The 24783-nt window shown below is 47.7% G+C and overlaps 1 protein-coding gene across 1 annotated transcript in view; it reads left to right on the plus strand.

Moving 5' to 3' along the window:
- CYTH1 (cytohesin 1) overlaps positions 1-24783 on the plus strand; it is a 65226-nt gene that overhangs the window by 21073 nt on the left and 19370 nt on the right. Inside the window, exons 3-9 of the mRNA XM_075347512.1 lie at positions 15377-15441; positions 16940-17006; positions 17840-17958; positions 18435-18515; positions 23710-23822; positions 24246-24394; positions 24560-24672. Coding sequence (XP_075203627.1) covers positions 15377-15441; positions 16940-17006; positions 17840-17958; positions 18435-18515; positions 23710-23822; positions 24246-24394; positions 24560-24672 — 707 coding nt within the window. The remainder of the gene's footprint in view (positions 1-15376; positions 15442-16939; positions 17007-17839; positions 17959-18434; positions 18516-23709; positions 23823-24245; positions 24395-24559; positions 24673-24783) is intronic.

Consider the following 24783-nt stretch of genomic DNA (forward strand, 5'->3'; position numbering starts at 1 on the left):
ACACCCGAAAAAATCCTTTATTTGGAATAAAAGACAAAAATACCCACCCTCTTTCACCACTTTATTAAAATCCCCAAATACCCCTCCAGGTCCGGCGTAATCCAGAGGTCCCGCAACGCATCCAGCTCTGCTACATAAAGCTGACAGGAGCGGCCGTAGAACACAGCCGCTCCAGTGAGCTCCACGCAGCAACTGAAGTGAATCGCGCTGTCAGCGGGGACGTCACTGGGGTAGTGTGTGTGTGTGTGGTGATTATGTATGCGGTGATGTCGGCGGTAATGTCGGGACGTGTGCGGGGATGTCGGCGGTAATGTCGGCATGTGTGCGGTGAAGATGATGATCGGGACGCCACGCACAGAGAGCTGCAGTATGACAATGAACTTGGGTGCAGTTCACCCGAGTTCATTCTCATCGCGCGACTGTCTGTGTTGGCTGTCATCCGGCATGTACCAGAGCTGAATTGCCGGGGGAACGCACTGTCAAAAATGCATGGAAAAAGCATCCAAAATGCATGCGTGTAGATGCATTTTATTTTATAAACGCAGTATCCAGTCTGCCAGAGGGTGCGTTCTTTTCCGCACTGCAGAGAACGCAACGTGCGCACATAGCCTAAAGGTCTACTTGTGATTGTTTACATAATGCAGTCTACCTTTTGATAATCAAGCAGATAGTGCTAATGCGATCTTCATAACTTCCATAGCAGTTGACAGAAGCAGGGAGATAGCTATGCTGTTTTTGTAACTATTTACAATTCTCAGATATATTCGGAATACCTGCATCTTAATGTGGATTCAGAATCTACAAATATTTGGGCTTTTCCACCATTAATTGTACATAGTCCCTTTTTATTACCACACTTATGAAAGAACGTTCAATCAAGTACCGATTTTCCAATTGACTTCCACCAACGATCTAAAGGCCGCTTTACACACTGCAATATTGCTAAAGCGATGTCGTTGGGGGTCACGGAATTCATGACGCACATCCGGCCGCTTTAGCGATGTCGTTGCGTGTGACACCTAAGTGCGATCGAAAATCGTCGCAAACACGTACAAAATCGCTAATCTAATTACATGCTCCCCTATTCCCAATTATCGTTGCTGCTGCACGTACGATGTTGTTCCTTGTTCCTGCGGCATCACACATCGCTATGTGTGACACCGCAGGAGCGACGAACATCTCCTTACCTGCATCCTCCGGCATTGCGGAAGGCAGGAGGTGGGCGGGATGTTACGTCCCCGCTCATCTCCGCTTCGATTGGGCGGCCGCTTAGTGATGTCGCTGTGACGTTGAATGAACCGCCCCCTTAGAAAGGAGGCGGTTCGCCGGTCACAGCGACGTCGCTAGGCAGGTAAGTAGTGTTGACGGGTCAGCGCGATTTTGTGCGCCACGGGCAGTGATTTGCCCGTGACGCACAAACGATGGGGGCGGGTACACACGCTAGCGATATCAATAACGATATCGCAGCGTGTAAAGCGGCCTTAAGGCCAAACATAGTTGAAGAGGAATAGGGAGGAAGTCCAGTCGGAAATCTGGAAAAGCATTGGCTTCTATGTCAACCCACTAAGTATCTTGAAATTCCTAGTGTACCTGTGAATGATGCCACATAATATTTTAGAATTTTGGGCCACTCCCTCATTGATTCAAAGTATGCAATATTACACCCCTGACATGGCCCACCTCAGAGTTTATTTAAACATCTTTTTTGATTTTCAATTCACAATAAACTTGTGTATCTATATATATATAATTGCCTTATTCTGTCTGTCTGTCTGTCTGTCTGTCTGTCTGTCTGTCTGTCTGTCTGTCTGTCTGTCTGTCTGTCTGTCTGTCTGTCTGTCATGCTCCGAAATTGTGTCCTTACGGTGACACAAAGCTGATTGGCCGCTGGGCTCGCCATGGCCCCGCCCCCCCACACGGATTGGCCTCTCGCCCCGGCTCTCTGCAGGCCCCGCCCCCCTCACGCAATGCACGCTCGCTCTGGCCTAACTGACACGGGGCTCCGATTCCCAGGTGAGTACACACACACATCAGATCACACTCACTCTCACACACACCTCACACATCACATCCACACATCACATCCACACACACCTCACACATCACAACATGCTGGGATATCGCTTGCTTCTACACCGGCTCCGTCAGGATCCCGGCAGCGCCACACATAACCTTGCGATGCTGGGATCTTAACGGAGGCCGTGAAAGCTGGTAACCATTATACACATCGGGTAACTAAGGTCCCTTAGTTACCCGATGTGTATCATAGTTACCAGTGTACACCGGCTCACACTCACTCTCACACACACCTCACACATACATCACATCGCATCCACACATCAAGGTCCTGCAGCTGCGGAACATACATAACATAACAGCACACACACAAATCAGATCACACTCACACATACCTCACACATCACATCGCATCCAAATACTCACAACATCCTGGGATATCGCTTGCTTCTCGGCGGCGATATTGTGCTGTGAGCTTCCAGGACCTGACGGAGGATCACATGGCCAGAAGCATGTGATATCCCCGGATGTTGTGAGTATCAGCGCGTATGTGCAATATCGTCAGTGTCTGTGTGTGTGAGTGTATGCGAGTGTATGCGATCGGGTGTGTGTGAGTGGATGCGATCGGTTGTGTGTGTGAGTGGATGCGATCGGTTGTGTGTGTGAGTGGATGCGATCGGTTGTGTGTGTGAGTGGATGCGATCGGGTGTGGGTGAGTGTCGGCAGAGGAGCACGGCGTGCTGGAGGAGGCTGGGAGCAGAGAGGCTGATCTTGGGGAAGGCTGGGAGGGGGAGGCTGATGCTGAGGGAGGCTGGAAGGAGAGAGGCTGAGCAAACGTGCTCCATCCGCCATACTGCGCACTCCCCATCGTGCTGCATCCCCCATGCTGCGCACTCCCAAACGTGCTCCATCCGCCATGCTGCACACTCCCAAACGTGGTCCATCCGCCATGCTGCGCACTCCCAAACGTGGTCCATCCACCATGCTGCGCACTCCCAAACGTGGTCCATCCGCCATGCTGCGCACTCCCAAACGTGCTCCATCCGCCATGCTGCGCACTCCCCATCGTGCACCATCCGGCATGCTGCGCACTCCCAAGCGGATGGAGCATGATGGGGGGTGCGCAGCATGGCGGATGGAGCACGTTTGGGAGTGCGCAGCATGGCGGATGGAGCACGTTTGGGAGTGCGCAGCATGACGGATGGAGCACGTTTGGGAGTGCGCAGCATGACGGATGGAGCACGTTTGGGAGTGCGCAGCATGCCGGATGGTGCACGATGGGGAGTGCGCAGTATGGCGGATGGAGCACGTTTGGGAGTGCGCAGCATGGCGGATGGAGCACGTTTGGGAGTGCGCAGCATGGCGGATGGAGCACGTTTGGGAGTGCGCAGCATGCCGGATGGAGCACGTTTGGGAGTGCGCAGCATGGCGGATGGACCACGTTTGGGAGTGCGCAGCATGGCGGATGGAGCACGTTTGGGAGTGCGCAGCATGGGGGATGCAGCACGATGGGGGGTGCGCAGCATGGGGGATGGAGCACGATGGGAGGTGCACACCTCCCCCCAACACACACACACACACGCGCACTGCACAACACACACACACACACACTAGGAATCACAAACAACGCCCTACACAGACACCCACACACACAGACAACGCTGCACACACAAATATACGCACATGCTGCACACACACATTGCTCAAAACATACCTCCCCCCAAAACACACCACACACACACAAACCGCACAACACACACACACACACAACGCTACAGACACACAGCGCTCCACAAACAACGCAACACACGCAACACACATACAACACCGCTCTCACCCCCCGCGACACTTAGAACATGTACAGCGCCCTACACAAACACTTGGTAACTACACACAACAACATCTATATATATATATATATATAAACAAAAATCATACATGAACTACACAATACGTAAATTCTAGAATACCCGATGCGTAGAATCGGGCCACCTTCTAGTCTTTCCATAAACTGCAATTTTACTAATATAATCAGTATCCTGGCTGAGCTTGATTCCTTCGGCTCATTATATTAAATTTCATGTGGCCTTACTTTATATAATGCATCTCATAATGTCATTTTCCACCCAACCCGTATAAGTCATCCAACTCGGATGCACGCGGTGTACCATTCAGTAGAACATCAAGGCATCCACCCTGTCTTCATAAAGAGGGAGAGGAGCCCTGGAGGCATCCCAGTAAATTACAGTTCTCTCATGTGATGTAGAGAAGTCACAGATTGGGTCTTAACCACCTCTAGATATTATGGGCTTTCCCATAGTGGTATCCCTGAATGAGATGGAGTTATGAGATCCTTTATCTTCTGTATAGCAATAGCCTTTGAAGAGTTTCACACCCTAAAATGTAAGATTAATTTGATAACCATATTCTTCATTTCTTGGCTATCTGAAATCCATATATTTAAAAGTTTATAGCTGAGAAAGAATGTTTGTCTATGAATGGGTTCTTCCAGCAACCACGGCAGGCCAATTCAACAGTCTTCAAGATTTGCACATATTTTACTATAGAGAAGATTATATACAATTAGAAAGAAAGCCATGGAACCCATAGGGTGTAGGGGCGACATGACAGCCTGGAGGGTAGGGAGTTGATGGGGTTAAACAGTGTTGGTTCGTTTAGGAATGAGGAAAAGAAGGTGATTGGTTAGGGGGTGGAGTGTGGTGGAAGGAAAGGAGGGAGCTTTATGGTGTATATAATAGGAGGTGGGAGTCAATTATCTCCTCTTGCATTTCCTGGATGACAGCTTGGATGGGCTGGGGAACTTCCATCATGACATCCAGCATGATGGATCCGGACATCGCAGATCTGCAGCTTGGACGGGCTGGGGAACCTCCATCATGATGTCCTGAGGAATCCTCGGATCTGGTCAGCATGGCGGTGCAGGGCGCCCAGGTAGTGCAGTCCTACACCCAGGCTGCCTGGGTGTCTCCTAGGCACCTTCCCCTCCCCCCCCCCCTCTTTGCTGTAGTGCTGGCAGTTTCAGGACTCGCCGGGGTCTTTTGGGGAAGGTGGGGGTGAGGAGGACAATGTGAGAGCCCCCACTCCCGTGGGGACCCTCCGCAGCTGGGTGGGCAGCTGTAGCTTGCAGCGCCCGCTCTGGCTGTCGGGAGGAATCTCCTGCAAGGCCGCGACGGCCGAAAAGGGGGCGTGTCCAGCCCGGGGGCCTACTTCCGGTGTGAGGCCTCAGGCTGGATTTTTTGAGCGATGCGGCCGCTCCCGGCAGGGAGCGCGCCCAGCGGCGGTGGATGGACAACACCCCCTCCGCGGGGGGGCGGAGGATGGCTGCCTACAGGGTCACCTCACCTGTGTGGCTTGGATTATTGGGACCGGAGGACTGGGCGCAGAAGGCGGCGGCGAGGAGGAGACAGGAGGCGCCTGCAGGGTCACCTCACCTGTGTGGCTGGATTATCGGGACCGGAGGACTGGGCGCAGTAGGCGGCGGCGAGGATGAGACAGGAGGCGCCTGCAGGGTCACCTCACCTGTGTGGCTGGATCATCGGGACCGGAGGACTGGGCGCAGCAGGTGGCGACGAGGAGGAGACAGGAGGCCTGCTGTCTATCCTGGAGCAGGCATTGGGACAAGGGTGCAGCTCTCATCAGTAGCGGCTTTCCCCAGGAGGGGAGCGCCCAGCATTGTGGAGGCGACAATCGGCCCAAACAGGGCATGTGGACACGGTGCTCCTAGCGTCAGGGAGCGAACCCGGCGGGCATTCGGTGCCTGCAGCTTGAGGGACTGTCCCGGGATCAGCGACGGACGACTGGCGAAAAGGACGGTGACGGCTGATCTGAGGGCGTCCTCTGGAGGCAGCCTGGCGCGGTAATCAATTTAAGTTTCAGCCTTTTTGTAGTGGTGGGGGGACAGTCGCTGTAGTGGAGTAGTGTCTGGAGATATGGGTAGCAGCTGGGGGGGTTTGGAGCATGTGGTTAGTTCATAGGTCGGTTGGTTGTTCTGGAGGCCAGGGGCAGAGTTACGGACGGGGTGGTCTCATGGCAGCGGGGTTGTGAGGGTGCAGGTGGCGTCAGGTCCGGTGGTTACAGTTGCAGGTTGGGGATCGCGAGGTTCGGCGTTTACCGCAGTTTAGGTCTTGTGAGACTTGGTTAAGGGGCTGATGATTGCGGCACATGTGAGCGGGTGAGACGGCGCAGTTATTGAAGGTTTGCTGGGGTGTTTCATTATTAATCTTCTGATGCATGGTGGTTCTTATTGGATGAGGCCAGCGTGACTGAATTGGTGTCAATGTAGGTGCTGGGCAGCTTTGGGCTGCTGTGGGTGAACTCGGTTAATCAGCAATGGTGGGCTGCGGATGGAATAATGGAGTTCTTCGGACAGCCGTGATTACGGGTGGGGACTATGCAAGTTATGGTTTGGACTAGAGGATTGGGTACTTTTGGTGCATAGAGTGTAAGTCGGATAGCTTAGGGCCATCTGGTATTATTGGGTGTTTTGCATGGGTGGACTCCTGGCATCTGTGGGCTGGTGGAGTCTATTTAATATTCATATACAATTTAAAAAAAAAAAAAAGGAATGCTTGGCCCGGTGGTAGGTATGGGCATCTGGGTAAGGGTTTGCTTAGGGAGTCGTGGTGCTCCGGTCTCACGGCACGAAGGTATTTGGTTTGAAGGTGCAGTTGTGCGTTACGGGAAAATGGTGGTACGCCCCACGGTGGTCGGCTTTGAGCGGATACTATGGTGTGGCCAAGGTTTTAATTTATCTTGGGGTGTAATATGAGAGCTCAAAGGGGGTTGCGTGTCCCAAGGTTTTCCTTGAGATCGAAAGGCCCGGACATGGTGTTTGGTAAAGTTGTGTCTCCTGATGCCCATAGTTGCATATGGAGTCAATCGGGCCAGTGGTGTGGCTGCAATTTTCCGGTGGGCATTGTAGTACAGGGAGCTTGTCGTGGTCCAGTTTGCAGAGGCAAGCAGACTATGCATTATGGTTGGAGGTGTTGTTGGGGACCTTGGGATTGAAGGTAATGCTTCAATATCTTCGACTCAGTAAGGGGTACAGGGCGATGGTTGCGGTTGTTTTGTTTTTTGAGGCCGTGTTAATTTTGGGGTGGAGCATGGTTCCGTTAGGCCGTGTGGGCCTCGTTGAAATTAAGTGGGCCTGATTTCGGATGAAGAAGGTCCATTAGTGTGGTAGTTGAGTATGTGGGAAGATTTTGGGATTTTCTGGGGAAGACAGCTCGAGCCTCTGTTGTTGTCAGAGGGTGTGATGGCGGAATAAATCGGTCAGGGGAGACCAGTAGTGATATTTGGCTCTGGGGAAGCTGCAAGGTCAGCTGTAGGGGAAATTTCAAGGCTATGGATTGCAGTCGTTTTACAGCGGGGTTTCACTTTAGCGGTTTCCTGGGAGAACTAGGTTTGGGGTGCGAAGTGACCCAGTAGCATAAGCAGTGTGAGTGTCATCCTGTTGTATCTCAACCCCAGTGGTGGTTTAATTCAGCTAGAGACAGGAGGAGGACTGACTGTACAGGGTGACTGTACAGTGGTTCTTTGGTCGGTACTGGGGAGGACGATGGTACAGTCGGTACTGCATTTAATTGGTTATAATAAGGCCAGCGGGGCATGGTGTGGATTCCGGTATAGTTTGGGAGCTTGTGGCATGGTGGGCCTGAGTGGCCGTCAGAGGGACCCGGTGGCTCCTGCCACCAAGGATCAGGGGAGTGCGGTGCAGTAAGGTGGACTGGGTACGCTGGATGGTGCATATATGGGATGCTCAGAGTTTAAGTGATAGATGGAAAGGTTTTAATGGTTGGTTTGGCTTGCAAGTTGGGGGAGCAAGCGTTGGGTGTGTGGGGGTCCAGGCCACGCAAGGTGTCACGTGGCCTGTTCTGTGGCGGGGGTAGGTCTGGTCCAGAGGCGGTTTAACGGATAATGTTATTTGATTGGAGAGTCACTTGTAGGATATAGTGGCTCCGGTTACAAGGATCTTGCAGGCATGGGTCCTGCAAGGTGGGGGGTATTGATCCGTAGGTGATTCATACCTCATCTCCGGCCCGGTGTGTGTTGCGGCCAGGGATCATGTTTTGGTGGTGGAAGGTGGTTTCTGGACCGGGCCTACCCAGGGTTACGTATTGTATTACGTACTGTATTATTATTATTATTATTATTATTATTATTATTATTATGGTATTACCTATTAAATGTTGGGGACGCCCGTTGGACGGCGCCCCCTTGTGTTAGTGTGTAAACAATAGGCAATAAAGGGCTGCTGTGGCCATTTTTTACCAAGTCTCAAGCAGTGTCCGTGTATTATTGATACCGGGTAAGGGTAATTGGGAATAATATAGGAATCAACGACCGGAAAATCCCTCCTGGAAATGTCAAGAAAGCCATGGAACCCATAGGGTGTAGGGGCGACATGACAGCCTGGAGGGTAGGGAGTTGATGGGGTTAAACAGTGTTGGTTCGTTTAGGAATGAGGAAAAGAAGGTGATTGGTTAGGGGGTGGAGTGTGGTGGAAGGAAAGGAGGGAGCTTTATGGTGTATATAATAGGAGGTGGGAGTCAATTATCTCCTCTTGCATTTCCTGGATGACAGCTTCCCACCCACCCTCCCTTCTATTGTGTATTGTTATTATTGGTGTGTTTATATGCATGGATAATTATTCAATTTTTAGAGCCATTACAACAAAAAAAAAAAAAAAAAAAAAATGAGAAAAAGGATTAGAGGAAGTGTCGTGTATAAAATAATAAAAAAAAAAAAAAAAAAACGAAACAAAAGAGATTTCTATGTGGATTGTGATGTATATTGTCATTTGGGATTCTTGTAAGTGGGTGAATAAGATGGGGGTAATGTGGGAATATATGTATATGTATATGATGTGTATGATGTATATGTGTATGGTCAGCATAAATAATGGAGATTATGTCCTTTGTCACAGCAGCGGGGGTAGGTCTGGTCCAGAGGAGCTCTAATTGTTACTGGTGTTTGGATGGAGAGCCACTGGGGAAGGTACAGTGGCTCCGGTTACTGGTGAGCTGCAGGTACAAGGTTGTCTTCAGGGAGGAGGTATTGCTCCGTTGGTGATCAATGCCTTATATATGGGTCAGGGTTGTTGCCAAGGATTATATATTAAGGAGTTGATGGTTGCCAGGGAGTCACAGGTGGCTATAGTGCCCCAGGTGATAGGTAATTGAAAGTACGGGAGTTTTTGGTTTGGGTAAGGGTATTACTCCTTTGGTGACTTTTACCTCATTTAAATATGGGACCATTGTTATGGTCAGTGATCCATTTTGGTGAAATGGTAATCGCAGGAGGAGTCACTGGTTGGGGTCATGGTTCTGGATCCAAGTGCAGTGCAAGCACGTGGTTCTGCAAGGCATAGGGGTTTTGATCCGTAGGTGATTAATACCTCTTATCTCTGGGCTGGTTGCAGCCGGGGATGTTGTTGGATTAAAGTCGCTAACGGGCTTTAAGGTTTTTGAGGTCACAGTTACTGTTATGCACATGGGGGATTGATCCGTAGGTGATTGATGCCTCATATCTCTGGGCTGGAGGTTGCAGCCGGGGATAATATTGAGTTGGAGGTAAAGAGGAATGTAAGGTTTTGAGACATGGTTGATACTTGATGCTACTTGGGGGGGTTTTAATCCGTAGGTGATTAATGCCCCCATCTCTGGGTCGGTGTGTTGCGGCCAGGGATCGTGTTTCTGACGGTTGTGTGATTTGAAGGGTCACTTGTAGGATATAGTGGCTTTGGTTACAGGGATCTTGCAGGCATGGGGTCCTGCAAGGTTGGGGTATTGATCCGTAGGTGATTAATGCCTCGTATCTCTGGGTCGGTGTGTTGCGGCCAGGGATTGTGTTCTGGTGGTGGAGTATGGCTTCTGGACCGGACTTATGGCGGGGGTAGGTCTGGTCCAGAGGCGGTTTAACGGATAATGTTATTTGATTGGAGAGTCACTTGTAGGATATAGTGGCTTCGGTTACAAGGATCTTGCAGGCATGGGTCCTGCAAGGTGGGGGGTATTGATCCATAGGTGATTCATACCTCATCTCCAGCCCGGTGTGTGTTGCGGCCAGGGATCATGTTTTGGTGGTGGAAGGTGGTTTCTGGACCGGGCCTACACAGGGTTACGTATTGTATTACGTACTGTATTATTATTATTATTATTATTATTATTATTATGGTATTACCTATTGTTAAATGTTGGGGACGCCCGTTGGAGGGCGCCCCCTTGTGTTAGTGTGTAAACAATAGGCAATAAAGGGCTGCTGTGGCCATTTTTTACTAAGTCGCAAGCAGTGTCCGTGTATTATTGATACCGGGTAAGGGTAATTGGGAATAATATAGGAATCAACGACCGGAAAATCCCTCCTGGAAATGTCATCCTCATTTGTCTTCCAATATATTCACTTGCTTCAGGCTGTTCATTATGAATGTTCAAAATATATTGGACTTTCTCAACAATAAAACATTCATGGACACCTTAAGCACACATCAAGGATTGAGAAAGTAGGCCATGAAAGGTGGCTGCTTGGTTAATGTGCTAAATGTCTCTATGAATGCTTTACTGCTGAAGAGTGCATTTTATTGTGAACATTCATAATGGGAAGCACTGTCCTCTAATATGCAAGACGCATCTTAAAGGGATTGTGTCAAGATTTGTTTTTCCAGAACACAAGGATCCCCAGCTTCCTGCTTCACAGGGGGAGCAGTATGCTCCTGATTGACAGACCAGACTAGTGGAATCATATCGCAGCTTGTCTAAATGGTGCGGCAAATCTGGAAAAAAAAAAAGGGTGCTTTGCCTCGGTAGAATTGAAGGCGTGCAGGGACACTACAGCTGACTGGATCCACAAGCAGTACAAAAAAAAATTCCTTCATTCTTGGCAACTGAGAGGATTTTTATTAAGAAGTAAATTGTAAACTTAGTTTTAAACATACTTCACAATTTTAGCGATTTACTATAATAAGAATAACCCTTTTTAAGAGTACTGAAGTTTTTAATTCAAGATAGACCAGTCAGTGACCGAAGATCAGTGAAATCTCACTGTCCAACAAATTAGTCTTTTCAGGAAAGACTGGGAATCATCGCCGCACTAATCACCAATGCTAGTAAGGGATTATTGATCCAGGCCCTTTATTGCATGAACATATACAAGTCTATGCGTTTCAGGGGTCTCTGCCCCCTTTTTCAGGACAGTATATAACAGACATGAACAATATACCTGCGTGTGTGTGTGTATATGTATGTATGTATGTATGTATGTATGTATGTATGTGTGTATATATATATATATATATATATATATATATATATATTATATGTCTGTTATATACTATCCTGTGGAAGGGGCCAGGGACCTCTTAAACGCGTAGACTTGTATATGTTCATGCGATAAAGGCCCTGGATCAATAATCCCTTACTGGCATTGGTGATTAGCGTGGCGATAACCCCCGTTCTTTCCTGAAAAGACTCTCGATTCCTGTGGGACTGCTGCTTTCGCCTCCTGTGACTAAGCGATTTGGGTGTTGTGACCTTTCACAACACTTCTAGGTGAGTGCAATTTTAAAGTTTTGGGGTTTTTTCCCTTGTTTTTAATCTGGTAACTCTATTGCGCCGTTCTCTTCACAGTTCCTGACATTTGTCCAAGGAATCAAACATTTGTAGAACAGTTAGCGGACCCTATTGATGCAGTAGCTTAAAAAAAAATTGATCTGCAAAATTTTACGCTGTTTGTTAATCATTATTGTCCTGTTTTCTACGTTGATGTAATGGCGCTAGCCGTAAGGATAAAAACATAACTGTAACACAGGAATTTTACTTTTAACCCCTTCATGACCATGGACGGAAAGATCCGTCATGGTGCCCTGGGCCTTAACGACCAAGGACGGATCTTTCCGTCATGGCGTAATCGCGGCACCGGAGCCTCCGGTGACTGTGAAAAGTTAGGATAAACCGCAGATTCGGGGAGGAGGGGACCTGTACCTGACCTCAGGAGGGGTGGTGCCTCCTCCCCGGACCTACAGAGGCTGTGATTGGCTGACGAACGTCGCTCAAACAATCACAGGCACTGTAATGTTCCAGCCACTTAAAGTGACTGAAACATTGAAATCCAGCCCTGGCCAGTGCAGCTATAGCACTGGCCATTGGCTGGAGCTGGGTGACCTCACTGGATCACCCTCCCCCAGCTCCAGTAGCTCTGATTGGAGAGATCGGCCTTGTGACCGATTTTTCTCCAATCACAGTGGACCTGTTGCCGGTGACCGCCCCCGTCATCGTCCCTGCAGCACGCCAGCACAGTGAGTGTACACAGTGCAATGGCAGGGCGACAAGCTCCGGTCCCATGCTGTTATGAGACCGGAGCATGGGACCCGGAAGTTGCCGCGCTGCCATTGCACTGTATGAAACCGGCCTCCCGATCCGCCGCCGCGATCTGCCACCCGCACCCTCACCCCTCGTATCTGCTGCCCACACCTCCCGATCCGCCGCCGCTGCTGCCCTCCGCCGCGATCTGCCACCCGCACCCCCACCCCTCGTATCTGCTGCCCGCACACTCACCCCCACACCTCCCGATCCGCCGCCGCCCTCCGCGATCTGCCACCCGCACCCCCACCCCTCGTATCTGCTGCCCGCACACTCACCCCCACACCTCCTGATCCGCCGCCGCTGCTGCCCTCTGCCGCGATCTGCCACCCGCACCCCCACCCCTCGTATCTGCTGCCCGCACACTCACCCCCACACCTCCCGATCCGCCGCTGCCCTCTGCCGCGATCTGCCACCCGCACCCCCACCCCTCGTATGTGCGCTGCCCGCACACTCACCCCCACACCTCCCGATCCGCCGCTGCCCTCCGCCGCGATCTGCGACCCGCACCCCCACCCCTCGTATCTGCTGCCCGCACACTCACCCCCACACCTCCCGATCCGCCGCCGCCCTCCGCGATCTGCCACCCGCACCCCCACCCCTCGTATCTGTTGCCCTCAACCCCACACCTCCCGATCCGCCGCCCTCCATCTGCCACAGTGCCACCGGTCCCCCCCGATCTGCTGCCCGGCCCCTTTCCCTCGTGATCGGCTGCTCGTCCCCTCACCGCCGTGATGTGCGCTCCCTCCCCTGTCACCGCCGTGATGTGCGCTCCCTCCCCTGTCACCGCCGTGATGTGCGCTCCCTCCCCTGTCACCGCCGTGATGTGCGCTTCCTCCCCTGCCACCGCCGTGATGTGCGCTTCCTCCCCTGCCACCGCCGTGATGTGCGCTTCCTCCCCTGCCACCGCCGTGATGTGCGCTTCCTCCCCTGCCACCGCCGTGATGTGCGCTTCCTCCCCTGCCACCGCCGTGATGTGCGCTTCCTCCCCTGCCACCGCCGTGATGTGCGCTTCCTCCCCTGCCACCGCCGTGATGTGCGCTTCCTCCCCTGTCACCGCCGTGATGTGCTCTCCCTCCCCTGTCACCGCCGTGATGTGCGCTCCCTCCCCTGTCACCGCCGTGATGTGCGCTCCCTCCCCTGTCACCGCCGTGATGTGCGCTCCCTCCCCTGTCACCCCTGTGATGTGCGCTCCCTCACCTGTCACCCCCGTGATCTGCTGTCCGCTCTCCTTCACCTGTCTCCTCCACCTGTCTCCTCCGTGATCTGCGCTGCGCTCCCTTCCCCACCTCTCACCCTCCCCGATCTGCTGCCTCCTTCATCTCCTGTGATCCAGCTGCCTAGATCCATCCTGTAGGGTAACTATCCCCAATCTCACCTCCCACTCCCCTTCCCACCCATCCCCCCATCCTCTGCCGCTCCTGCATCCACTGCGCCCTCTCCCATCCGCCCCCACCCTATCCCAGCCGCCGTCTCACAATCACAGATGCTCCCTTTATATGCCGCTGTTTTTTTTTGTTTTTTTTTTCTATGCCATGGGGGTCTAGTTTCCAAAATGGGGTCACATGTGGGGGAGCTCCACTGTTTCGGCACCTCAGGGGGTCTCCAAACGCAACATGGAATACGCTAATTATCCCAGACAATTTTGCGTTTGACACGTCAAATGACGCTCCTTGCCTTCCGAGCCCTGCTGTGCGCCCAAACATTTTATTTCCACCACATATGAGGTGTCTGTGTACTCAGTAGAAATTGCACAATACATTTATGGTGCAATTTTTCCTGATACCCTTGTGAAAAAAAAAGGTACCTGGTTGAAGTAACAATTTTGTGGTAAAAAATGTTTTTTTTATTTTCACAGCTCAACTCTATTAACTTTTGTGAAGCCCCCAGAGGCTCAAAGTGCTCAATAAACATCTAGATAAATTCCATGAGGGGTCTAGTTTCCAAAATGGGGTCACATGTGGGGGAGCTCCACTGTTTCGGCACCTCAGCGGCTCTCCAAACGCAACATGGTGCGGCTAACGATTCCTGCTAATTTTCTGTTCAAAAAAGTCAAATGGCGCTCCTTCCCTTCCGAGTCCTGCCGTGCGCCCAAACAGTGGTTTTTCGCCACATATGAGGTATCTGCGTGTTCAGTAGAAATTGCCCAACAAATTTTGGGGGTTCATTTAATCCTGCTACCCTTGGGAATATGCAATATTTGAGGCTAAATTAACATTTTTGTTGCAAAAAGTAAAATGTTCATTTTTTTTCCTTCCACATTGCTTTAGTTACTGTGAAGCACCTGAAGGGTTAATAACCTTCTTGAATGTGGTTTTGAGTAGCCTGAGGGGTGCTGTTTTTGGAATGGTGTCACTTTTTTGGGTGTTCTGTGTCATGTAGACCTTTCAAAATCGCTTCAAATGTGATGTGGTCCCTAAAAAAAAAGTGGCTTTGTAAATTTTGTTGTAAAAATGAGAAATTGCTCATAAACTTTGAACCCCTATAACTTCCTTTAAATTTATTTTTTTTTTCCCAAAATTGTTCTGATGTAAAGTAGACATGTGGGAAATGTTATTTATTAATTATTTTGTGTCATATGTCTCGTTGGTTTTAGAGCATAAAAATTCAAAGTTTGAAAATTACAAAATTTTCAAAATGTTCGCGAAATTTCCATTTTTTTCACAAAGAAATGCAAAAAATATCGGCCTAAATTTACCACTAACATGAAGCCCAATATGTCACGAAAAAACAATCTCAGAATCACCGGGATCCGCTGAAGCGTTCCAGAGTTATAACCTCATAAAGTGACACTGGTCAGAATTGCAAAAAATGGCCTGGTCTTTAGGGTCAAAATAGGCTTGGGGCTGAAGGGGTTAAAATTGTATTTATTTTTTTTTTATAAAATCAAAAAATGTTATGTTTAAAAGTGAGCTTCTGTTTTGCAGAACAATTTGCATTTAATTTTTCATTTGCTAATTTTTTTTTTTTTTTTTTTTTTTTAGAGACTCAAGGAAGAGATAGCAGAAGTTACAAATGAAATTGAAAATTTGGGAACCCTGGAAGAAAGGTGAGCAAAATATTCTATTGGTGCACAATTGATATTTTCTTATTAACCTATAATTATGTAAAGCAAATCTGTAATTTCACAAAATCATATTTACATACAGAAACATTTTGTTTATCCAGCTTACTCTTTCAGCAGCTACAGAGAGAAAATGAAGTTTTATTTTCCTTTTTTAGCTGCTTGTTTACACTCATTAGGATAGTGCAGAGGTGAATAGTCACCCCCTCAATATAAAGTTAGAGCAGCTGTAATTGCTCCCTGGCACATTGACTTTACCTCCTGCACTTAAGCGTATCTGTACACGGAATAGTTAACGGTGATTGTTACAGTCCCCAGCACTACCACATTAACCACAAGGGAGTAGCTGCAGGCAGAATAAAACTTCTTGTAGTCGCCATTTCCCTGCAAATTATTACTATATCTGTAAGTAAATAGCATTTCTGGATGTGACCCGTTCTTTGTCTTCTATGGCACATTGCGGTACGGTGCAGGACACGCAAGATGATGGCGTAATAGTGCAGTCAATGGAAGCTTGTCAAATAAAACCTCCTGTTAGTAGCAATTCCGCTCATAGCACATAATAGTGTAATATAACGGAATTTGAGGTCCTGGTTTTTGAAGGGGTTCTGACTTATAAAAATGACTTTTTAGCTACCTGAAAATGTTAGAAAACATATAAAGTAACCAAAATCTACTGTATATAGCTTACTTAATGAGATAATGATGCAATCAATATAGTGTTTACAAATGAAAAAAATCCCCATTAAAATAATTAGATTTATTAGATATGCATTAAAATGGCAAGTGCATAACGCTTATAGTACCCTATGAAAAATTTATAGAATCAGTACAGGTAATGGAAATAAAGGGGAACACGGGTGGTACAGTAGATGAAAAAAGATGCTACAGCGAAAAATACATGGACCACTGAGACAAGCGACCCCCGAGTTGTCCCTGGGGCTATGCCCTGCGTTGCTGCATAGGTTCACACCCTGCTGTAGTCTAATCAGTTAATCTTAACTGTTTTTCTGTTAGTACAAGGTATAGGTCACCTTTGGTGTCAGACGACTTAGAGCTGGGGCGCCATTTTTAACTTTTATTAGGGCGCCAACCTCTGCAGCATCACAGGGCATAGCTCCAGGGCCAACTTGGTGTCATTTATTTCAAGTGTGTGTGTGTGTGTGTATAGAATATGAATATATATATATATATGTGTGTATGTGTATGTATGTATGTTTGCTACAGTATCTTCTTTAATCTGCTGTGCCCCCCCCCCTTTTTTTTTTTTTTCTTTCCCAAATATAGCCTTTACCTGTACTAATTTTAACACATTTTTGTAGGGAACTATAGTTGTTTTACACTTGTCCTTTTAATGCATATCTAATAATTCTCATTTTTAACCAGGATTTTTTTTTCATTTGTAATCAGAATCTATAATACATACTTTGCTTATTAGGCATATGTTGCACTTCTGTAATATTAACTATCAGATGTTTAACAGGAAAAATATGCAAAAGAATAAACAAGTTGCAATGGGAAGAAAAAAGTTCAATATGGATCCTAAAAAGGTATGTAGCATTTCATTTCATATTAGTATGGTTCTTGAGTAGCTCCTGATCTATATTTGTCTATCAGATACTAGTCATAAATGTCAAAATTATTGAAGACCCCCCTCCCCAACTAGGGCCCAATAAGCTGCCCTGCCAATCATCCATGTAAAATATAGGAGAAATGGTGCCCATTGAAATGATTGGGTACATTTGATACATGTTTTGGGCCTGGTTCTCCTGGTTCATTTCCTTCATTTTTTTGTAGAGCTGTTCTGTTATAGCATAGAGCAATATATAGTTATTTGCTGGTATGTCGTCAGCAGTTGTGCCCATGCTGTCCCCCAAAAGAGAGCAGTCGTAATAGACAGATGTTACAGCTGTATGCTCAGGACTCCAATAACTGAAGTTAGACCAATTAGTCTCTGTGGTCAATAGTGATCACTGGGATATGTCATCAATTTGCGATTTGAGAGTCCAACCGCTGGTCACTCGCCAAGAATAGAGCCCTTGTGAAATAGATTTACCAGATGCTGTACTGCTCTTGCTCATAGTTTTGCACTTGGATTTCAGCTCAGCCACATGTCAGTGATCCCTCGCTAGACACATTTTATTTTTTTGTTTATTTTTTTACCATGTCATAAATGATTAGAAAGTAGCTGGAAACGGGGGCATACTAATCCGTTCACAGAAAGGAACAGTGCGTGATTCATTCCCGCGTACAGAATGTTCTTGTTAATGTGTAACGTTATCCCTCATAATAAAATCTGGATTTTGTATAACAAGTATTTAGAGTGATTTTTAAAGGGAAAGTTGTACTGCATTAAGTTCTTCCATACATCTTTTTTTGGTAGGGTATCCAGTTCTTGATTGAGAATGAGCTCCTGACAAATACATGTGAGAGCATTGCCCAGTTTTTGTACAAAGGGGAAGGATTAAACAAAACGGCAATTGGAGACTATTTGGGGGAAAGGTAAGTTCATATACGTTATTTTAGAGTTCAGTAAATGGAAACTAAATAGAGCATAGGCTTTGTAATAATTCCCTTCCATATCTGTTGAATTTAGCCACCAAAAGCTGATCTTAGGGCAGTCATCATTCCTGCTGATTATAAAATGTAAATCATAAGGCTCTGATCATTTCACTTTTAGTGCCCCCTAAGAATGTCTCATTCTCACAGTCGGTGACTGTTCTGATTTGAAGCAGGCTAAAATAACACTTTTTTTTGCCCCTTAAGGGGTTTTATGGATCGCCAAATATGAAGCGAGCAGAGATAATATTTCTGTTTGTAGAACAATAACTATCGCATTAGAGTTGTTAAAATTCTTTCCAACTAGATCAGATGAATGCCTTTCAAACTATATATTGTATTCTATATAAATTTAGCAGGTATTGGCTTCACTTTGTCTTACAATCAGTATTTAATTCTCCTTTCATTTCCACATTTAGAGATGACTTCAACATCCGTATACTTCATGCATTTGTGGAGCTTCACGAGTTCACAGACCTTAACTTGGTGCAGGCGCTTCGGTGAGTTCCTGGATCCTAATGAGGTTTCGATGGGGTCTGATCTTGGGCTCCACTCTTGTATATTCATTTATTTATGAACTTGCAGAGGGTTTATGAAGTAAATATCAATAAAGACTAAAATGATCGCAGAATAAAACCGTATTGCATTATGTATTTGATAAGCTGGAAGCATTGGCACAGTAGGATGAAATTAAGGGTCCCGTCACACGTAGCGACACACCAACGATCCCACCAGCGATCCGACCTGGCAGGGATCGTTGGTGCGTCGCTACATGGTCACTGGTGAGCTGTCAATCAGGCAGATCTCACCAGCTATCAGCGACTCGTGTAACGATGCTGCGCTTGGTAACCAGGGTAAATATCGGCTAACTAAGCAAAGCGCTTTCCTTGGTTACCCGATATTTACTCTGGTTATCAGCGTACGCTGCTTACACAGTCGGTGCTCGTTGGTCTCTCGCAGTCAAACACGCCGATGCGTGCTGCACAGCGGGACACAAACGAGCAAAAAAGGTCCTGATCGTCTTGTAACTATCAGTGACCTCGCAGCAGTGGCCCGCTCGCTGCTTCGTGTCACACACAGCAACGTCACTGGCGAGGTCGCTGATACCTCACAAAAACTGTGACGTTTCAGCGATCTCGCTAGCGATATCGGTATGTGTGACGGGGGCTTAAGTTTTATGCCAATGAATGTAAGCAAATGAAAGGAAAACAATTATCACAAACTAAATGGGAAAACATAAGGCGATATCCTCCTGTCAATTGCCAAGACTAAGGGCAGCGTTACACGAGACGATTTATCGTGCGATCGCACCCGCCCCCGTCGTTTGTGCGTCACGGGCAATTTTGTTGCCCGTGGCGCACAAAGTCGTTTACCCCGTCACACGTACTTACCTCCCGAACGACCTCGCTGTGGGTGACGAACATCCTCTTCCTCAAGGGAAGGGACGTTCGGCGTCACAGCGACGTCACACAGCGGCCACCCAATAGAAGTGGAGGGGCGGAGATGTGCGGGACGTAACATCCCGCCCACCACCTTCCTTCCGCATTGCCAGCGGGACGCAGGTAAGCTGTGTTCGTCGTTCCCGAGGTGTCACACAGAGCGATGTGTGCTGCCTCGGGAACGACGAACAACCGGCGCGCAGGAGGAGGCGCGCAGGAGGAGGAACGACTATGAAAATGAACAACGTGTCAACGAGCAACGATAATGTGAATATTTTTGCTCGTTCAGTCGTGCGTATCTGTCACACACTACGATATCTCTCGAACGATGACTGATGTGGGTCACGGAATCCGTGACCCCGACAACATATCTCCCGATATATCGTAGCATGTGACGCTGCCCTAACGCACCATGTAGTAGTCTCTATAGATTGAGCTTGTTAAGAGCGGTGCACTACACTAAACCCACAGACTACTTGGAGATTCACAGACAGACTTCTGATTTTTGTTAGAAGCTATCTTCCTCATTGGGGACAAGTCTGTTGGCTACACTTGTGTAACTTTTCATGTTGTTTCAATAGATTTTATTACCTGCAAGAATTTATACTGCTGTCAAATGAAGGATCCCCTTACCTCCTATTTTTCAAGTGATTAATAGTAAACCCGTTATTGCCAAATTTTTGCACACTATGGACCAATTTACTGCAGCATTGTTCCTCTGAATTACTGTGACTTTTAGGATCGCTACTTCCAATAGGTGGCGCTGTGCTAGAGTTTGTCTCCTTTACTGGAGAGACAATTTGAATATTTCCCAGAGGGGCATTGCAGCTATAAGTCCCCTTACCTGGCAGCCAGACTGGCTTGCAAAGTCTCCTTAAGGAGAATAGTGTTCCCCCGTGGAATTTTAGGGGCATTGCAGCTATAAGTCCCCTTACCTGGCAGCCAGACTGGCTTGCAAAGTCTCCTTAAGGAGAATAGTGTTCCCCCGTGGTCCCCACATAGCTTTCTCATGAGCCAGATCAGACACCCCCATACTTTGCACTGACGAGGGGCAAGCACCCCGAAACACCGTGTCTGCAAATTGGGATTCTGATCTGGCTTATATATCCTGAGTCATATTGCAAAGGATTGTCAAAAATCCACTTGTGACTTTTAGGATCGCTACTTCCAATAGGTGGCGCTGTGCTAGAGTTTGTCTCCTTTACTGGAGAGACAATTTGAATATTTCCCAGAGGGGCATTGCAGCTATAAGTCCCCTTACCTGGCAGCCAGACTGGCTTGCAAAGTCTCCTTAAGGAGAATAGTGTTCCCCCGTGGAATTTTAGGGGCATTGCAGCTATAAGTCCCCTTACCTGGCAGCCAGACTGGCTTGCAAAGTCTCCTTAAGGAGAATAGTGTTCCCCCGTGGTCCCCACATAGCTTTCTCATGAGCCAGATCAGACACCCCCATACTTTGCACTGACGAGGGGCAAGCACCCCGAAACACCGTGTCTGCAAATTGGGATTCTGATCTGGCTTATATATCCTGAGTCATATTGCAAAGGATTGTCAAAAATCCACTTGTGACTTTTAGGATCGCTACTTCCAATAGGTGGCGCTGTGCTAGAGTTTGTCTCCTTTACTGGAGAGACAATTTGAATATTTCCCAGAGGGGCATTGCAGCTATAAGTCCCCTTACCTGGCAGCCAGACTGGCTTGCAAAGTCTCCTTAAGGAGAATAGTGTTCCCCCGTGGAATTTTAGGGGCATTGCAGCTATAAGTCCCCTTACCTGGCAGCCAGACTGGCTTGCAAAGTCTCCTTAAGGAGAATAGTGTTCCCCCGTGGTCCCCACATAGCTTTCTCATGAGCCAGATCAGACACCCCCATACTTTGCACTGACGAGGGGCAAGCACCCCGAAACACCGTGTCTGCAAATTGGGATTCTGATCTGGCTTATATATCCTGAGTCATATTGCAAAGGATTGTCAAAAATCCACTTGTGACTTTTAGGATCGCTACTTCCAATAGGTGGCGCTGTGCTAGAGTTTGTCTCCTTTACTGGAGAGACAATTTGAATATTTCCCAGAGGGGCATTGCAGCTATAAGTCCCCTTACCTGGCAGCCAGACTGGCTTGCAAAGTCTCCTTAAGGAGAATAGTGTTCCCCCGTGGAATTTTAGGGGCATTGCAGCTATAAGTCCCCTTACCTGGCAGCCAGACTGGCTTGCAAAGTCTCCTTAAGGAGAATAGTGTTCCCCCGTGGTCCCCACATAGCTTTCTCATGAGCCAGATCAGACACCCCCATACTTTGCACTGACGAGGGGCAAGCACCCCGAAACACCGTGTCTGCAAATTGGGATTCTGATCTGGCTTATATATCCTGAGTCATATTGCAAAGGATTGTCAAAAATCCACTTGTGACTTTTAGGATCGCTACTTCCAATAGGTGGCGCTGTGCTAGAGTTTGTCTCCTTTACTGGAGAGACAATTTGAATATTTCCCAGAGGGGCATTGCAGCTATAAGTCCCCTTACCTGGCAGCCAGACTGGCTTGCAAAGTCTCCTTAAGGAGAATAGTGTTCCCCCGTGGAATTTTAGGGGCATTGCAGCTATAAGTCCCCTTACCTGGCAGCCAGACTGGCTTGCAAAGTCTCCTTAAGGAGAATAGTGTTCCCCCGTGGTCCCCTCTGTAATATATAGAACATTCGGACCCCAATACTTTCGCCATTATCCCCATGGGCTTTTCTTTTCCAGCCCCACTCCAGTGTTTTATTTTTTGTTACTGCTGAAGTGGTTCTTTAAATCCAAGTCCCCTGCCCCCGATATTATACTCTCCCTCCTGTGTTTTCACCTTTTACTGAGGTTTCTCCAGTCCCGTGGCACCATCTTGTGCCTGTAAATTCTGACTGGCTGACGTCAGAAGTTACATTACAAGGGCTCAGTGCAACTCTGAGAGCCAGAAAGAGGTCGGAGCGAGGTTCTCATATAGATGTACTCAGTTGTGTGCGCTCCATGAAACACTGAAGTGGCCAGTGGGTCACAAATTGCTGGAGACCGATTGGCGCAACGCTAGAAACTGATGAAGGCGGCAGGTGAGTATAAGACAGAGGACTTAGCTGTAAAGCACCACTCCAGCATTTATTTTTATTTCAGCACTGGAGTGGTGCATTAATATTATTTGTGTCTCTATTTCTTACATGTTCTGTGCCTTAAAGGGAACCTGTCAGCAGAAATTTTGCAATAAACCTAAAAGTTTCCCCTTCTGCAGCTCCTGGGCTGCATTCTGGAAAGGTTCCTGTTGCTATTGTGCCCCCTTTGAGACCAAAATAAATACTTTATAAAGTCTTACCTTTTTGTATGCTAATCTTTTTTTTTTTTTATGTACCCGGGGGCCGGCTCTCTTGCGTCCTTTAGTCGCCCTCCTGCCGTTTTACGCCGTCCCCCATTGCTCATTTCCATAACTGAGGACGCTGCCCAGTGCTCCCGAGGTCTCGCGCATGCGCCGTGCCACTCTCGCGGGAGTGAGCACTGTGCAGTGTGGCCGCTGGTGACGAGATTGCGCAGGCGTGAGATTATGGGTGGTGCTGTGATTGCCATCAGCAAGTACCCGCTCATAATCTCGTGCCCGCGCTTTTCACTCTGCCTCCACCATTCTGCTGCTCTGCTCCTCCCATCTATTTCCTGCTCCAGGGAAAGATGGGTAAGAGGTGACGTGGGTTCATCTGGCCAGCGCTTGCGCAGAACGGTGGAGGCAGAGGGGAAAGCGCGGGCATGAGATTATGGGCGGGTACTTGCTGATGGCAATCACAGCACCACCCATAATCTCACGCCTGCGCCATTTACGTCACCAGCGGTCACACTGTGCACAGTACCGCGAGAGTGGCACGGCGCATGCGCGAGACCTCGGGAGCACTGGGCGGTGTCCTCAGTTATGGAAATGAGCGATAGGGGACGGCGTAAAGCATCAGGAGGGCGACTAACGGACGCAAGACAAGCCCGCACCTGTGTACATAAAGATTTGCATACAAAAAGGTAACCCTTTATAAAGTCTTTATTTTGGTCTCAAAGGGGGCACAATAGCAACAGGAACCTTTCCAGAATGCAGCCCAGGAGCTGCAGAGGGGGGAATCTTTTAGGTTTATTGCAAAATTTCTGCTGACAGGTTCCCTTTAACCAGCGAGAATACAAAGCCAAACACACAAGGGTAAACAAGGTTTTAATATGAAACTGTGTTAATTTTCACAAATTTTTAACATTTCTTTATTTGTCCCATTCAGTCAATTTCTGTGGAGTTTCCGCTTACCAGGAGAAGCCCAGAAAATCGATCGCATGATGGAGGCATTTGCGCAGCGTTACTGTCAGTGTAACCCAGGAGTCTTCCAGTCCACAGGTTAGTACAGTTTGCTTCCTTAGTTTCCACATCTTTATGCTTGGCTGCACAATCTTTTATTATTTATTATGATAAAGGTGTATTACAGTAAGATTACACCTAGATAGTGACTATTGGTTCAAGACTTTCACCGAACACCCGAACGAATGGGTTTTCTGTTGCCCATGGGGCAGTCGTGGGTGCTCACTGTTACCTAATTCATTCTCTATGGGATTTCCAGAGATGGCAGAAGCCCCCATCAATCTCCAAAATTTAGCCATAAGCTCCTTACTAATCTAGTAGCTACCACCTATTGTGTGGATTAGTGATACCTTGATCTTGCTGAAATAACTCTGGTACCTTCTATATAATAACTTAATTTTTCTTGCTTATCTAAGTTAGCGTTTCTATTCCAATCACGAACATGAATTCCTTTTCCCACAGACACATGCTATGTGTTGTCTTTTGCCATCATCATGTTAAATACCAGCTTGCACAATCCTAATGTGAAGGATAAACCAAATGCTGATCGATTTATTTCCATGAACCGTGGCATTAATGATGGAGGTGATCTTCCTGAAGACCTTTTAAAGGTTAGTTCATATGTAGTTGGTAATGTAAAGCAGTTATGTGATCAAAAATGAAATTGTTCATGTAGAGTTGATGAAGTAAAAAAATATAGATAGTTTTTCTCATTAGTCTTCATGCACTTGTAATATTTGTCATACATACTTGATACCAACTTTTTATGCCCCTAGAATTTGTATGACAGTATCAAGAATGAACCATTCAAAATCCCTGAAGATGATGGAAATGACCTTACTCACACATTCTTCAACCCAGACCGTGAGGGATGGCTATTAAAAATGGGTGAGTTTGATTTGTCTTCTGTCTTATTAGTCATTTATTTTTCCCTGTTCATCAGATAAATGGGATTTTGTAAAAAGGTTGTTGGAAGTCGTTGACTAATTCATCATGAGGC

This window comes from Anomaloglossus baeobatrachus, chromosome 5, assembly GCF_048569485.1.
Source record: "Anomaloglossus baeobatrachus isolate aAnoBae1 chromosome 5, aAnoBae1.hap1, whole genome shotgun sequence".
In the NCBI taxonomy this organism is placed as follows: Eukaryota; Metazoa; Chordata; class Amphibia; order Anura; family Aromobatidae; genus Anomaloglossus; species Anomaloglossus baeobatrachus.